Below are 18,430 nucleotides of genomic sequence, written 5' to 3' on the forward strand. Positions count from 1 at the left end.
TACTTTCCAAACCTATAGTATCTCATTCCATAGCATCCCATAATTTCTCTTATGGTGCCTATTAGCAGGCCATTACTGCTGTAACAACAAATCACCACAAACATAGTGGCTTATAACATTTTTCCCTAACCTTGTATATGAATTTGGTGAAATACTGGGAAAGTAATTTTATGTATAGGATGCAAATGGGCAATTTAATAATAAATGTCCTAGGGAATTTTTTAAAATTCACGAATATCTGGTGTCATAGTTTTTTTATCATGATGACAATCAACAACTAAAAATAATGAACATACTGAAAACTAAACTCTATTTACAGCAGTCCGAATTGTCTTCCTGTTATTATAATAAATATACATTTTAAAATGTATAACCATAGTATTTATACTTATAATCCGATTTTTGAAATTAATATAATTTCATATGAAATCTGTAACAGAATATAGCTAAAAGGTATCAGCTGTCCACATCATTCATTTTATTCTTTTTTTAAAAGGCTAGAGTATGGTATACTGGACACGACAAGACACTACAAGAATCTTTTATTTATTTTCAAGGAATTTCACATGATTTATCATAATACCATAAGGCAAAAAAATCACTAAAATTAGATGCTCAGAAGTATGTACACACACTTTATGACACAGGCTAATAAATTACTTCTAATGCCATTTATACACTGCTCTCAGAAGGAAACCACCTAATTTTACCACCTCTGCCATTTACTAGCTATATGCCTTGGGGTAACCACTTCAAATCTCCAATTTTCTTTTTCCATCCTTAAAATAAAGAGCTTGGACTAGTTGAGTAAAGGGCCCGTGTCAGAATCTCTAGGGGTCCTTTTAAAACTACAAATTCCATCATAGAGATTATAAAACCTACTGGAAGAGTTCCTCCATTCTCACTCCATCCGTAACTTCAAATTCAGCTTCATTAAGAATCACTGCATGTAGGCACTTCCCTCGTGGTCCAGTGGGTAAGACTCCGCACTCCCAATGCAGGGGGTCCAAGTTCAATCCCTGGCTGAGGAACTAGATCCTGCATCCATGCCGCAACTAAAGTCTGCATGCCGCAGCTAAGACGTACACATGCCACACTAAAGATCCTGCATGCCACAGGATTTTAAGTTCAGGAAATTATGGCTACTAGACAAAGGCAGAAAAGATTTTTTTTTTTTTAATCCTGTAAAACCCACAAATCATAAAGATAGGCTGAAATCCTAAAAGAACTTTTGAAGTTTAGAAGGATAATTTTAGCAAAAAAATTTTTTTACTTCAAACAGAAGTAGCAGACTATAGAATTCTTTAATGCAAGAAATGGTGCAGACTGAAAGTATAAATAACTTCTCATAAAAGATTTAAAGAATGTATCTGTGGCAGATTTATAATAGTTTATGTTAAAGGGGACTTGGATTTTTAAAATGTAAACTCAGCTTTTAAAGAGATTTCTGTTATAAAAGCAACTATGATAGGCTACAAAATAGCTTATAGTCATTTTGTAGCATTACAAAACATGGCCACCCATATAACTGAATTTTTAAAATGTTATTTTAAATGTTAAATAATGCTTCATTTTTAAGCTACAAGATATAATATTGTTTAATCAAATGTGCATGTGCTTATAATTGGTCAAAAGAGTGTCTGAACACAAGTAGATATGTCTTTTTTTTTAAGACATCAATGGAAAAGAGTGTCTTAGCAAACCCACAGATATGTGTTGCTAAATTTTGGTATACTTTAAAGGTGATGTTTACAGTTACATGAGATTTAAATATATTTACCTCTTCTAGAGTGGAAAATAGTAGCATCAGTAGTTTGAGTGGCATGTAAAAAACTTACAATGAAACAATTCTTTAAGTTTCCCATTGAGTACCTTCACAAGGTAATTTGTCCTTTGGTGTATAAAGTATCATTTAGCTAGGAAATATATTAAAGCACACTTTAATGCAGTGGATTTAATGAAGAATTAGTCACTGAAGATATCCCCAACCATCTATGGTACTTTGTGACCAGTCTCTGTTGCACAGAGATTGGGTCATCATCAGGCACTTAAAAATTCACTCCATGGAACTCAAGGAGACTGTTCTAAGCTGCTAATACCACACCACTTGGGAAGCTTAAGAGAGGTACCCGCAACCCCGCTATTCAAGACAGAACTATTCCTATGTGAGGATTTATCACACCACATCCTATTTCCCTTTTAACTAAGTCACTACCAGATATTTGGTCTTAGCCAACCATTACCAGACCATAACCCCAATACTGCTCCATACCTTTCCCAACCTACCCCCAAAACCCTTCTTCCATTAAGCCTGGAAACCTATTCTATGATTGGGAGATTCCTCAGATCGATCCTTTTACCCTGCCTTAAGTGAAATTGGTTTCCCTAGTGCCATCAATTTGTCTGCAGACTTCTAACGAAGTCTTTTTCTTTTTTCTCTCAGACCCTATATGCCTCGTGATGCACAACTGTTGGAATGAGGGTCCGCCTCCTTCGATTTGCTACTTCCAAGCCGCTGTTCTCCCACCTTCCAGGCAAAATCCTACTCCTTCAAAGCAGGAGACATTTTCCATTATGTTCATATACTGACCTCCAGGTCCATGGTAACTGCACATAGGCTGCTCACTGCCTCAACAGGTATGTGGAGTCTGAAATCCAACTCAAGATCTGCTTGCCAAGCCATAGGCTCCAGTGAGGGACTGCACCTCCCAGGGAAAGGGACACGATAGACACCATTATGCACTAGTGCATCCCGGTCTCCATTACCTTACAAATACCTTCCTCTCCCCTGCTCCCTCTCCGTCTGACTTTTCATCTGCATTCTTTCTACTTGCCTCCGAGTAGATACACATTGCTAAAGAACACCACAACAGGGCTATCTTTCCTTTACATTATTATAATAAATCACAAATAGGCACCCATCACTGCCCAGCACTAAAGTCCCCCTAGGAAGCTCTCTGTCCCACCCACCTAGATTCTACAACTGATCCTCTTTCTTCAAACTTCTCTCAGTCACACTTCCAGCCTCACTGAGAGCACACCTCATGGATCATAAAGAAAGCAGAAGTCATTGCACTGAGAATATGTCATCCTCCCACTACTAAGGCTCCAATCCACATGCATCTATACTCATCTTCTCACTGTCCTTCCTGTCATAATGGAAAAAGCATCCCAGCTCTAACCAAACTCAATTCTACAGATCTCACCTTATCAACAGAAGGACTTCTTTCCTCTTCCTTTGTCACCTCAGTCTGACATCACTCTACTAGATCATTCCCATGAGCATACACACATGCTTTATTCTCATGTCCCATTTTAAAGAAAAGTCATTCACCTCTCTTTAACCTTCACTGCTTTCCAGGTACTACCTAATCTCTCTGCCTCTGTTTACAACAAACTTCTCTGGTGATCTTTCCACAAATCATTTCTATTTCCCCAACTTGATCTCATTCTCTACTTTCTACCCCATTACTCCCTTGAAATTGCTCTTTTCAAAATCACCAGAATCTTCAAAATGTGGAATTCCAGGAATGGTGTTGTGTCATCTTTTTGAATTTCTCAGCCTAATTAAACACAATGGATCATTCCCTCTTAGAAATATTATCCTCTCTCCATTCCCTCTTAAAAATATTTTCTTCCCTATACTTTTGAACACCTGGATTTTGTTTCTACTTCATTCGAAGATTTTTCCGAGCCTTTTCTGTTCTCTTTTCCTTTTTTTGCTCCATCACCAAACCCTAGACTTTGTGGACTCAATCCATCTCCCTCTTCTCCATCTTTATTCTTTTCCCAGTGATCTCATCCAGTCCCACAGATTTAACCTCCACTGTAGATGCTAAGAACTCCCCAATTCCTATCTGAGCTCTGGAATGTTTGAGCTCCAGATTCACATATCCAATTATCTATTTGACCTATACACTTGGATATCTAATAGGCATCTCAAATGAGCACGTCAAAATCCAGTTCTTGAACTTTTTCTCCCAGAAACTCCCATAGCCTTTTCCAGTGAATGGTACTACCACTCATCCTTTCACAAAGTGCCATCTTAGATTGTTTCCACTCCCCCAAATTACATATCTAACCCATCAAACATCTTTTCTACTTCTGAAGTACATCTCAAAAGCCATGACCTTCTTTCCACCATTGCTGGTACACAATATCCCAGGATACCCACCATCTCTCACCTGGACCACAATAATCACTTCTTTACTGGCTGTCCCAATTATTCTCTTACACCCCTAAAATATATTCTCCTCATAAGACTAAGCAAGATTCGATTGAATATTATAAATTAGATAGTGTCATCCCTTGCTTACTGATTCCAATAGCTTTCCATTGTACTTAATATCCAAACCCTTTCCCATGTCTTACAAAGTTCCGCATGATGTTGCCTCTGCCTCCCTCTTCTACCACTTCTTAAGCCCCTTATTCATTTTATTTCAACCACATTCTATGCTGTTTCCCGCCTCATGACTTTTACCTTTGCTGCTGACCCTAGAATTTTTTTCAGATGGTTCTTCTTAACCTGAATCAGCTCAAATGCTGCCTTTTGCATTATGTTTTCTAAATTTAGCCAAGCTAAATAATTCCCTCTCTTAGGTAGCACCTCTTTAGTTTCTTTTGCCTCCAAAATCATCATCTATAATTATGTATTATTTTCTTTTTACTACCTGGATCTTCCTATGAAAGGTAAGCTTCCTGGGGAGTAGGCACAGAGCACTGTTTATGGCTGAAGCTTCAGGGCTGATCACAGAGCTTGACAACGATAAGGTTAAATAAATAAACATGTAATGAACTAACTCATGGGAAAAAAGAACAAATGAAAGCAAAGACAAAGGCTACAGGCACTGGTCCTTTAGGTTGTTTATTATGGAGTTAAATGCATTAAGAAAATAACTGCTTGCTTGAGCTTGTTATATACAAAATGAAAACATTAGTATTGTTAGGTATGTACCACAAAGACATTATTGGTAAATTTTTTTCAAAGGCAATAAAACAGTAATTGAAATATTAAAACAATATAACAAAAAAGGAAAATAAAGAAGAGTATAATTTTTACACTTTTCTTCTTTACCAGTTTCCTTCCCAGCTCAGAAGGGAAAACTAAAAACGAAATGCTAGCAATGAAAAGAAAAGAAACAGGTTGGAAAATAAAGGTAACATTCAGGGAAAGAAGTAAGCTTCGGAGAGGATAAATCAAATTGACTGACCCAAATCTCATACCAGCATACAGGCTCAAAGGATATGGCTACCAGTACTTTTCACCTAAGCTCATTAATTTGGGAGTGACAGCTGCTACAACACTCATTTTAAGAGTGCAAAGGATGGGCCAGGTTGATGTCAGGCCATAGGACACAATCCCCATATGAGTATCTCCACTGACCACAGTTCAAAGAAACTGGCCAAATCAAACAATGGATAAATGCTGAAAAAGAACATTTCATTTTTATTAGTCAGTTGGGACAATAAACAATCACTGCTGAAAAAGTAATAACAGAAATAATGAAAGTTTCAAAATATACAATAAAAATAACTGGGAAAGCAATCAAAGGCAAATTCAAATTTTTGGAATGTAATGTTTTCAAAATAATCAAGGGCTTCACAAATTCAGTCTTTAGTATACACAATATTTATATAACCCCTTGTAAACTCTGTGCATTCCACATGTCCAGCAGGACGTTATTAACAAGTTAATGAACATTAATTAGAAAGACAGTGTCATTTCTAAAGAAGAAAGTTCCTTCACTAGATAAATCTGTATTTGTGGCTGTCACATGAAATAAACTTTAAAAAATACTACACCCTTTCTTTCCACGACGGTTACACTTCTGCCTAGGCAGAAAACACTTAAATGCAATGTAAATTCAGCAACTGTGATGATTTTACTAACTGCTATGGTCTGAATGTATCTGTCCTCCTCAAATTCCTATGTTGAAATCTTAATGCCCAATGCGATGGTATTAGGAGGTCGGTTGGCCTTTGGGAGATGATTAGGTCTTGAGGGCAAAGCCACCATGAATGAGGTTAATGACCTTATAAAAGAGGCCTGAGAAAGCTCTCATATCCCTTCTGCCACATAGGGAAAGGAGAAGTCTGCTACCGGGAAGAGGGTCTTCACCCGACCATGCTGGCACCCTGATCTTGGACTTCCAGCCTCCCGAAATTTGAGAAGTACATTTCTGTAGTTTCTAAGCCACCCAGTCTGTGGAGTTTGTTACAGAAGACTGAACAGACTAAGACACTAACAAGAAAATTGTATTTTCTAAAAGTTTCATCTGGTAATAAACATTTAGAATATATATACCGCACTCAGTAAATCAGATAACCAATTATTTTCTCATTAATGTAAATCGAGACTATTCAAAATGACTACAGACAAACAACTGACGATGACTAAACCTTCCGCTAATTTAACCATAGACAGTACTGTACAACAGACCAAAGGGCAACGGATTTATAAGGAACACATAATATGACAGAGCAGATGATAATAATTTGGGGTAAACTTTTGTTGAGCACATACCATGTATGAGGAACCTTTATACCTAATTCTTGACCCTAACAATAATCTTACCCATTAGATATGTGCTCTGCTTTACAACCAAGAAATTGAGATTCAGTGAGTTGAAATAACTTGGTCAAAGTTCACACAGATGGTAAGTGAATAAGCCAGGATGTTAATCAAGGATTGCCAGATACCAGAGCCAGTGTGCTTTTCGTCCTGCCTGTATAAACCGAGAAATGCCTTAAAGTAGGCAGCAAAAGATGGCTTCCGGGGGATGGAGGGCAAAGAGAAAAATACATAATAATTAATGATCTATAGGATATTCTTTATAACATAAAGTTATATTGTCTCGTTTCCTTCATAATGTTTCAGCATAAATAACTATGTGTGTATATGTATGTGTGCAAGTATGTGTGTATGTGTACATACATACACATATACATGAACATATGCACTCCAGGGTTAAAATAACATTTCAGACCCACATGAGGCATCTACACTCTGAAAGTTACTATAAGCCCATTTCAATTATCGTTATCTCAATTTGCACTACAAAATTTGTTAACTGGCATTAAGAAATGTAAGAAAAAAATTTCACCAGCAAAAAGAATAGTGGTCAAGATATGTCAATTAGTTTAAAATGTTAGAGACAGACCTGTTGTTTACAGAACCCAAAATATCGGGAGCTAGTTATGTTTAAGAATTAATCATTTTTTGTACATTAGAAAACTATTATTATGAATGTATCTAAACGACATGTTAGCCCCAACTACGCCCTGAGGGAGCAAACACATTAATATTTCTGCAGCTCGGAACAAGGCTATTCACACTACGCGGGATAAATAGACCATAATAAATAGCCTCGCGTCAATTCAAAGCTTTCTGTTATCAGTGAGTATTGGATTGCGGGTGGTAGATAAGGGAACGTGAATAGCCAAATGACTTAGTCCCATTGCAATTCAGACAAAACATTTCCTTTGAATGCTGATATTAAATTTCATATATTATACCGCAATAATAGTGTTCCATGTGCAATATAATAACCCTTCACCCCCCCAGAATTTGGCTGACTACAATGTACATTCAGAACACAGCTGGGAGATGAGAGAAAAGCCATGGTGTAAAGGTGCTCCAGGGCCAGCCACTACAGCAGGCACAATGGCCATGTACTAGAGAGAGTTACATTTATTCGTAGCAGAGGCCCCCATATCTTTAATCAGATCTGGTTTCTAAACTCAACACAGATAAGAACCAGTAAGTAGAATCACAAAGATCTGAGAGGTGGGTACTCAGAACCATCATCAGCAATAGCTGAAGTTCTGACAGCAAAGAAGAAAAATAAAGCGATTTTTTAAGAAAGATAAAAGCCCAACTGCAAAGTCAAAAAAGGCTTGGATTCCAATCTCAGCTCTGCCTGTATGAGCTCTGTGATCTCGGGTATTCCTTAACTTCTCTCTACTTCAGTTTGTTCATCGATATAATGTTGATGAAAATTCTGCCTATCTCCTATGGGTATTCAGAGGATTAAATAAAATAATGCAAGTGAAGAGCTTAGCACAGAGCCCAACAATTAGGAGATGCCCAATAAAATTTATACGCTAAAAATGAAGCACAAAATCTCACAAAGCATAGCAGCCTGAAAAAATTCACCACCAATTCTTCAGAGCGTGGAGAGCATTGTCAAAATTTAATAAAGAAAAATATCACCTTGGTTCTGCCTTGTACCTTGGAACGTGTCATTTAACTTGTCTGAGGGAGTATTAGAGTAAGCATTCTCGATGGAAGAAAGTATGGTTCTTGGTGGTGCGAGGTGGCGGAGGGGAGTGGGAAAGATCTACTCTTTTTACGTATAAAGCATAAATATAAAGTACAGAAACAGATACACAGGATACCCACGGTATTAAAATGTCCTGTGGGCAAGTATCTGAAAAGGCTCCTTAGGCGGGGTGGATAATGTAAAAAAGGTTGAGAAACACTTGTTTAAATGAACTGTAAGGTCAGGTACAGCTCTTATAGTTCCTTAATTCTCTCTTCATAACAATAATGCCAAGAATTCAAAGAATGTTTAATATAGGTTCATGTACTTTGCTAAAGAAGGCAAGGAAAGATTTGTATATTTCAGGAAGATCTTCAATTAAACAGTTAGAAATTGTAAATAAAATTGTGTTTAAAAGATAAAATCCTAGCAATACATAGAAAACCCAGCTATCACTATGATGGGATCCCGTGAGCCACAGTTTTGTTGTATTTTCTCTGCTTTATAGATAATAACATACCTAAACCATATCTAAATATTAACATGTTTACTTATGTCCCCTAAAACGCAGAAAGAAAATAGAATAAAGACAATGACTTGTAACTACCATAAAACTGGAACACTGTGGTTGTCTTAGCTATGATAAATGAAAGATCACCCTGGAATATAATTCATCTTTAATTGCCTCTTCCATCTAATCTAACCACTGCTGTAGGCTGTCTTAAAATATTTACAAAGTAAAAGCAAAAAAAGAACTGGAATTGCTAAATAAAGCTGGCCACACATTCCTAAGTGATCAATTTTTCTGGTATTGTTTACAATAAAAACAAAGTCGTAATTCTTACAGTAGACGGAATTTGTGGAAACACATAGATAAAGTATGCTTAAGGACGATCTCTCTTAATGTTAAGGCTGGGTTTTTTAACTGAGATATAATTGACATACAACACTGTATTAGCCTTAGGTGTACAACAATGATTTGATATATGTATATATTGCAAAATGATTAGCACAGTAAATTTAGTTAACATCCATCACTAAACATGGTTACACATTTTTCTTGTGATAACTTTTAAGATTTAGTGACTTTCAAATACACAATACAGTACTGTTAACTATAATCACCATGCTGTATCTTACATCCCCAGAAATTATCTTGTAACTAGAAATTTGTACTTTAAAGCTGTTTTTAATTCCTCCTCTTCCCTGCCTTAGTTTTGGGATTCTTACTATATCCAAATTACCTGTTACAACAAGAGAAAAGCAGTTGTACTAAAATGCTAGAAAGACCAATATTATAACTATATTCTGCTTTAAACACTTTGAAGTTTTGTATTTGCTATCCTTGTCTTTATATTCTCCAGAATCCTAGGGATATGCAGCAACACATTCATGTTCACATACTGACTCATAATTCTTTTGAGTTTCCCCAAATGTACATTAGAGAATCTAACTAAAAATGACATTCTAAAAATGTACAAAATACCTCCATATCAAACCATTACTACATGCTTGTGCATACTTTATTACCAGTAATATATATCATAAAGTGTTCTGATATTATCCATTTTATTCACTGCAAAATAAATGTGGTTTTGATATCAAGTTAGCTTTCAGGCAGTTGCATCTGAATATTCAAGATGTGTGAAACCATAATTTCATTCAGACACAGGTATTCACGGTACTATGCAGGAAGCAAACAGCGTCTTACTGATGATGAATATAAATATGCAGTCTTAAAGGATGCTAACCATTGTTTAAAAGTGCCTCAAAGTCTAGATGCTCAAGTGACAGAAAAATTTCTCTTATAAACACGTATGCTATTTTAGACTGTTCCAAATATACTGACGAGATAAAGTAATGAAAAGAAAAGATAATAAGTTAGTTGAAGCCCAACATATACTTAGTATACTTCAGGAGACTAGTGGGGATCCATGTGTTCTCAGCCAAAACCGAGGATGACCTGACCAAATAGCATACTGTTTTAATTACCGTTAGGGATAATATTACCCTGATGCCTCTGTAATACCTAAGTGTTCCTTACCATCAGAGTACTACAAAATGTACTCAAGAGGCATAAGAAAATCAGAACACATAAAATGATCACGGGCAAGGTTTAGACTCATTCAAAGAAAAATTCCATTGCAGAAACTCAAGTACCTAATGTATAAATATACACTCTGTACTAAGTGTGATAATACTAACTCAGTACAGCATAAAAATTTAAAAATAATAATAAAATATGTGACCTGTTCCACACGCTTCCATGAGAAAGCCAAAGCAATCAAATTCTCAACTTGGGCTTCCCTGGTGGTACAGTGGTTGAGAGTCCGCCTGCCGATGAAGGGGACACGGGTTCGTGCCCCAGTCCGGGAAGATCCCACATGCCGCGGAGCGGCTGGGCCCGTGAGCCATGGCCGCTGGGCCTGCGCGTCCGGAGCCTGTGCTCCGCAACGGGAGAGGCCACAATAGTGAGAGGCCCGCATACCGCAAAAAAAAAAAAAAAAATTATCAACTTGACAATATACATACATACAGCTGCCAGGGCCTTAGCGTTACCTTTGTTTTAGATTGATCCATGATGTTTTTAAGTACTCCGTGGTTTCTTTCACATTCCTCGTGTCATCACTGCCATATTCCTCCAGCAGTTTCTGCAGGACATTATCGAATGCCATTACGATACCAGCACCAGGAGCCAGTTCTTGAAGCAACATCTAAGGTGTAATTTCAGATTTAATTGTTAGACCGGATCACTCAATAACAAGTATGACCAAAACACTGGTCCTTCCAGTAGGTTTTAATATGTTTTAGACACAGATATCAAAAGAAGGAATCAAATTATAAAACAAACTCTTGCATGTAAGCTCAAACAAAAATAATTCTGGAAGTGAAAAGTGATCAGGTACATAGCAGATAACATTAAAAGATTACTGTCTTTTCTCCTTTGATATGTTTTACTTCCTCAAACCAGTTGTCTTCTTTCATTCCTACTGCTATATCTGATCCTTACAGGAACATGTATCTTATAGAAATGAGCTTACTATAGAGTTAGTTCCTCTATATGTGCTTGAGATATGGAAAGGGCAACAACATGGAAGTCTTCTTGTCCCTGGATCACTGTGTATCACTGTTTACAAAGTTAACTGCTTGGCTGGATCCAGTAGCTAAGCAAGGTTTACTGAGAGTTGCTTGAATAAACTAAATTGATGCTGCATGTCCATAGGCATTGGTTCCTTGATAAATTTTTTTCCACCTCTGAGAGCTCTTGTATCAAGATACTCCCCATGAAATCTAAATGACCAATGAATGTTCTTAAAATGATTTTTGTAGCGACTAGCAGAAAAATCCACCCTAAAGTTCTAGAATAGAACTACACTGCTGATTAGAATATTCCTTTTTGAATTATGGTTTTCTCCAGGTATATGCCCAGTAGTGGGATTGCTGGGTCATATGGTAGCTCTATTTTTAGTTTTTTTTTTTTTTTTTTTTTGCGATACGCGGGCCTCTCACTGTTGTGGCCTCTCCCGTTGCGGAGCACAGGCTCCGGTCACACAGGCTCAGCGGCCATGGCTCACGGGCCCAGCCGCTCTGCGGCATGTGGGATCTTCCCGGACCGGGACACGAACCCGCGTCCCCTGCATCGGCAGGCGGACTCTCAACCACTGCGCCACCGGGGAAGCCCCTATTTTTAGTTTTTTAAGGAACCTCCATACTGTTCTCCATAGTGGTTGTATCAATTTACATTCCCACCAACAGTGCAGGAGGGTTCCCTTTTCACCACACCCTGTCCAGCATTTATTGTTTCTAGATTTTTTGATAATGGCCATTCTGACCCGTGTGAGGTGATACCTCAGATGAATGGATAAAGAAAATGTGGCACATATATACAATGGAATATTACTCAGCCATAGAAAGAAATGAAATTGAGTTATTTGTAGTGAGGTGGATGGACCTAGAGTCTGTCATACAGAGTGAAGTAAGTCAGAAAGAGAGAAACAAATACCGTATGCTAATGCATACATATGAAATCTAAAAAAAAAAAAAAATGGTACAGGGCCTCCCTGGTGGCGCAGTGGTTAAGATTCCGCCTGCCAGTGCAGGAGACATGGGTTCGAGCCCTGGTCCGGGAAGATCCCACATGCCACGGAGCAACTAAGCCGGTGCACCACAACTACTGAGCCTGCGCTCTAGAGCCCTTGAGCCACAACTACTGAAGCCCGTGCACCTAGAGCCCTTGCTCTGCAACAAGAGAAGCCACCGCAATGAGAAGCCCACGCACCGCAACGAAGAGTAGCCCCCGCTCACCACAACTAGAGAAAGCACGCGCACAGCAACGAAGACCCAGTGCAGCCCAAAGTCATTTTTAAGAAATGGTACTGATGAACCTAGTGGCAGGGCAGGAATAAAGATGTAGACATAGAGAATGGACTTGAGGACACGGAGGGGCAGGGTGAAGCTGGGGTGAAGTGAGAGTAGCATCGACATGTATACACTACCAAGTGTAAAATAGATAGCTAGTGGGAAGCAGCTGCTTAGCACAGGGAGATCAGCTCCGTGCTTTGTGACCACCTAGAGGGGTGGGATAGGGAGGGTGTGAGGGAGGCTCAAGAGGGAGGGGATATGGGGATATATGTATGCATATGGCTGATTCACTTTGTTATACAACAGAAACTAACACAGTATGGCGAAGCAATTATACTCCAATTAGGATGTATTAAAAAAAAAGAAAAGAATATTCTGAATATGATGATTGAAACACTGATATCACTTTTAACTGTATTCCTCTGGTTAAGTGTCCGGGAGCTTTGCTGATTATTACTTTTGAGTCTTTTGGTGAAGACAATTCAGCAGATAGCATAAACACAGAGAATGACCCAGGAAACCAGGATACCTGGCCACTTGCTTTTTAAGTTGTAACCATGGAAAGCCTACATGTCTGAAGAATAAAAACATACTCTCATGTCTGAGATTTTTCCCATATATCCTTTATTATATTCTTCACAAGCGTACACTTTCATTTAGGCTACCTGAAGGGTAAATAAATGTTACACCAAAGTATCACCTAACAGCCATAACCTCCAACTCAAGAATATTTTCTATGACTGTAGAGATTTAAAATAGCACTTTAAAAATACCACAAGTGTTCAATATCATCAACTCTATAATCCAACTAATCACAAAAAAGGTACCTGCTATGATGATATTGATAAAAGGTACTAGAAGAAACTAAACTTACTTAATACTTGATTTGTTCACTACAGTAGCCCTCAAATGAAAGTCTCAGGAGATTTCATAAATAAAAAAATACCTTCAGGGTAGATATGGAAGGGAACAAAAGGAGGGTTCCTGGGATCCTGAAAATGTTTTCTTTCTAGATGCTGGTTCATGGGTAAGTTCCATTTGCAAAGAGTCAGTGAGCTATAAATCTAGGATACACGTACATTTCTATTTGTTATGCCTCCAGAAATTTTTCAAAAACTTTCCTGGTCAAATTCTTTATATAAATTTCAGTGTACATTCTAAGCACTTGGGAAAACATTATGACAAGGGTCCTAAAAATTACAGTTAGCAACAGAACAAAAAAAAGTACATCCCACAAACTGATAATGCCAGAAAGTATCTAATGAGTCTTACTTGATTATCAGAAATTTGTTTGATAAGTGGATCCCTTCGAGCTTGTTGAAGGATATAGAGGCGAGCCTCATACTTTCTCATGAGCTCCTCCGTCTCTTCCCTGTGGTCATCCCACTGAAGGCTGTCAATAATCATGTCCTCCAGCTGCTGCTGTCTTAACTCCACACCATGCTGGGTGCTATCCCACTGGTTCTTGACCTTTTCCACTGGAGGAGGTATTATATATATTTTTTAAAATCCCAGAAAGTAACTAACAGGAAAGGGAAAAAATACCTGATACCAAATTCATCACAAATAAGGTTATATATAGAAAAGAGAAAGGAGGCAAAATGGTACATACATTTTAAAGGAATTTTATTATGTCTGCCACACTGTATGACTGATATATTTCTGAAACCATCCTTGAAGAAAAAATCTTGAATTAAACTATTTTAAATGCATTAAAATATCTCACAATAAAGATACTGACTATTATAAACTGACAAACTAAAAATTATAAAGAAAATAAATTCCTACCTAATTTATATTTACAGAACCTGGTTTGAAGAAGGCAGATTTTAACAGTACATTATGATAGAACTTTATGACCAAAGATATAGTCATTTGTCATCCTCTAAGGAAGTACTGATTTTAAAAGAAAATAAAATACTTAAGAATACTTTTCACATTTGTTTTACTGTAGCATGAAACCTCTCTAAAAGGAAGTGTTTTTATATATTCAAGAGAAGTGCTAAAAGTAAATTAGATTCAACTTCTAGGTACCCAGCAGTTTTTTATTATAAAAAAATCCATATTGGCTCTTTTCCTCTCTCTTTTTTATTGTTTCTATTTCTCTTTCTTTCATTCTCTGTTTCTGTCTCTTTCTCTTTTCCTTTTCTCTCCCCTACTTTCTTTCCTCTTGTATTTTTTTTTTTTTTTTTTTGCGGTACGCGGGCCTCTCACTGTTGTGGAGCACAGGCTCCGGGCGCGCAGGCTCAGCCGCTCCGCGGCACGTGGGATCCTCCCAGACCGGGGCACGAACCCGTGTCCCCTGCATCAGCAGGCAGACTGTCAACCACTGCGCCACCAGGGAAGCCCTCCTCTTGTATTTTTAACATGTGTCAAGGAAAAAGAAATCTAAGGAAACTTAAACTTTTGATTAATTACTTCAGGGGCAATTCATGATTTGAACTGAAGTACTAGTAAGCAATAACTTTAAATATCTTCAACAACCCATTCGTAATAAGTAGGTAGAAAGTTAGAAATAAATTTCTAGAAGATGCCTTGTATGCCAGAAAGACTGAAGGGCTATAGTTAAGTACCAGGCCAAGAAGAACTTAACTAAAAAATAACATTGCAGGGCTTCCCTGGTGGCGCAGTGGTTGAGAGTCCGCCTTCCGATGCACGGGACGCAGGTTCGTGCCCCGGTCTGGGAGGATCCCACATGCCGCGGACCGGTTGGGCCCGTGAGCCGTGGCCGCTGAGCCTGCGCGTCCAGAGCTTGTGCTCCGCAACAGGAGAGGCCACAGCAGTGAGAGGCCCACGTACCGCAAAAACAGAAAAACAAAAAAAAAATTTGCAGCTAGGTCATCACAAGACCTTTCGGTAAAATTCTTCAAACAATACTGGGTTATAGTAAACCATAAGAGCTATCAGTTTAAGACTGTTCAGAAAAATGTAAATTATACTTATGTATAATAATTCTAAAAAATTGTTCAGTGAGATTATTTTATGCTGTCTTATCCAACAGTTTAAATAAATTGCTTACGTTTTAACTTAGGGAGAGGGAAAATTTATTGTAATGGTTTACTTGTCAGTTACAAAGTTACATAAAGTACTATAACTAATAGAATCCTTTAATACTGAACAAATAAAACTAAAGATATCAATGACAGCAAGTATCAGAGGTTTATCATAAAAGATAAGCAAATTATCCTATTCATTGGAAATAAGTGCAAAAAGCAAGTTACTATTGGTAGTACCCTCTGGCTGAGGGTGGTTTTTCATATAATGAATAATGATATGGACCATGGAGCCTCTATACCAGAAAAAATTGAGAGAAGAAAAAAGAGGGAGTTAAATTGAAAAAGGAAGATATTCGGGAGAAAAAAACCTTAAAGCAAACTTTGGACAGAGAGGAGGGGTGGAGGAAAAAACAAAAGATGGTAGAAAAAGCAAAGTGGAGAAGACTTGGTAAATAGTTTGGTGTCACCAAAGCTGAGAAGCTCCTTTGCCATGTGATGGGAAACAGGGTCACTCCAAAGTTCGATAGGCAGAAGCAATCCACCAGTTAATAAAAAAATAAAAATAAAATAAAAATTAAAAAAACGGGGGAAAGAAAGAAAATGGCTTACTTAGTAAAAATAAACCAATACTGTGACACACTAAAAGTTCTCTGCTAACTCATCTCTTATAATAACCTTGTTGCTGCAATACTTATTTTGAAATCAAAACAGTTTTTATAGGGGGAATAGTTGACTTTCCTTCAGAAATATTAGACTAGGTAATAAAATACCTTCCAGTTTATATTCTGCCACAAATAAATATTTATTAAGGAACTAATTGGTACTGGGCCCTGGGAGAGGCCTCAGGGCCAAAAAGGGGTATTTACAGTCTATGGAGGGGAGAGAGAATTAACTGTGAGATCTACAACGAAATTATGGGGGAAAAGGTCACAGCAGGAACTAAAGACAGAAAATATAGTTCACCAGAGACTAAAAGAGGGTGGGAGAGACTTCACAAAGGAGGTGACATTTTAGCTGCTGAGTAGAATTTCACCTGGGGAGAGGCCAAGAAGAAAAAAATGTGAATAAAGGTAAGGAGGTTAAGAAATGTCAGGGCATTTTAAACAATATATACAATACAGAACAGTTACAGACAGTGCTGAGAGCTAAAGAGAGAAAGGGAGTGATGAAAGCAGACAGTGATTGCCCCTATGTGACATTCTTGAGAATTTTGACTTTGTTTGGTATGTCATACAGATTTAACGGATGCTTTTAAGCAAGAAAGCAAATTTGAAACAGGGAACTTTGTTGTTGCTGTTTTGTATTTACTTTTTGTTTTGTTTTACTCTGTATTTAACTAAAGTATTCCCAACTTCGTGCCAGGCACACAGGTGTATAGTAACTGCTCAATAAATATTTTTGGAATGACTTTTGAGAAGATGAGTTAAGAGACACAATAAGATTTGGTTTCAGTGAATATAACAGAAGAATGGATTTGCATTCCTATGGGTTTCTCTAACTTTTGTATTTTTTGGTTCCTTTAAAAGAAACTCTAACTTAAAAGAAAAAAGCTTCAATGTATCAGTAATTACTTAAAAGTAATGATATTAATACTTTAAGGAATTCATAAGGGAATTATGACAATGTTCACAAAAAATAAAAAACAAGGGAAAGCTATTTTATTAATAGAGCATCAAATAACAAATTATCAAATAATATTAATTTCTGGTTGAATAATCTTCAAAAATGTATGTGTGTGTGTGTGTGTATGTGTTACCATTTTCAGGGAAAGTGAAAGATGATATATAACTTTTTTAAAAACCTACATTTTTCTGTGATTGCTGTTCTCACATCTGAACTGGAAGCTTTATTTTTCAAATTCTGTGCCAATGTAAAAACATAATCAAGCTGAGGATGGCGCTGTTCTAAGTCAGCCTTTGTGATCTGTTAAGACAAAATGATTGTTAAAATAGATTAATAAGCCATATGATAAAATAGTAACAAAGCAAAATTGGTGTGTTGACATCAAACTTGTTGTTTTCCTCCTATAAGAGATAGTGATGCATCAGTGATGTAGTGGAGAAAGTGCAGGAATTGAAGTCAGAGGTCCTAGGTTCAAGTCTCAGCTCTCCCACTTATCACCTGGATCACCAGGCAAGGCACTTTACCTCTCTGTGTTTTTATTTTCACAAAAAGAAATAATAAAATGCTTGCAGTTCAGCTATATCAACTCTGAGGAAACTAAACGAAGAAAATCTCTTTGAAAACTAAAAAGTGCTTTCAAAACATCAGTAGTGATTTCTGCAGCTGATGCTTTGCATATCTGTCCTACATCAGATATGAATATAAATTAATGGCAACTACAGGGATGGAGGTAAAGTATTAGAAAAATCCTAATTGGAATAACTGCAAATTAAATAATCTTAGACATGAAAAACTGCTGCTCTAGAAAGTTTGTGTCTCTTAGTACTAATAAATATGGGAGAAAAGTTAGCAATATCAGAAAAATGGTGTTTTAGGTATAGAACTAATAGCCTTAAAGATTAGAAAACACAATTTCCAAAGATTCTCTCCCAGCTCTTCCTCTGTGAATTCACTAATTTTTCAGATTTCAATTATTCCTACAGTGTCAAATATTATCTCTAAATGGCTTATTCACAACTTCTAATCCTGAATCGCAAAGAGACAGTTCAATGAATGCTGATCATTTCCTTCTAAGCGGCAAAAGGGCCTCTCAACACAACATATTTGAAACTAAATCAATCAAACCCTCATCCACATTCCATTTCTTCTGTTCCTGATTTCTGCTAATTGCAATAGCATCATCTCAGC

The 18,430-nt window shown here is 37.2% G+C and overlaps 1 protein-coding gene across 3 annotated transcripts in view; it reads right to left on the reverse strand.

The window, feature by feature from the left end:
- The window catches only part of UTRN (utrophin), a 561,071-nt gene that overhangs the window by 246,724 nt on the left and 295,917 nt on the right, over window positions 1-18,430 (reverse strand). For all 3 annotated transcript variants that reach the window (XM_032650818.1, XM_032650820.1, XM_032650819.1), the window contains 3 exons: window positions 17,425-17,542; window positions 13,896-14,101; window positions 10,821-10,975 (listed from right to left, as the gene is read on the reverse strand). In XM_032650818.1, the coding sequence (XP_032506709.1) occupies window positions 10,821-10,975; window positions 13,896-14,101; window positions 17,425-17,542 (479 nt within the window). The remainder of the gene's footprint in view (window positions 1-10,820; window positions 10,976-13,895; window positions 14,102-17,424; window positions 17,543-18,430) is intronic.

The sequence above is a fragment of the Phocoena sinus genome, chromosome 12 (genome assembly GCF_008692025.1).
Source record: "Phocoena sinus isolate mPhoSin1 chromosome 12, mPhoSin1.pri, whole genome shotgun sequence".
NCBI classification, from domain to species: domain Eukaryota; kingdom Metazoa; phylum Chordata; class Mammalia; order Artiodactyla; family Phocoenidae; genus Phocoena; species Phocoena sinus.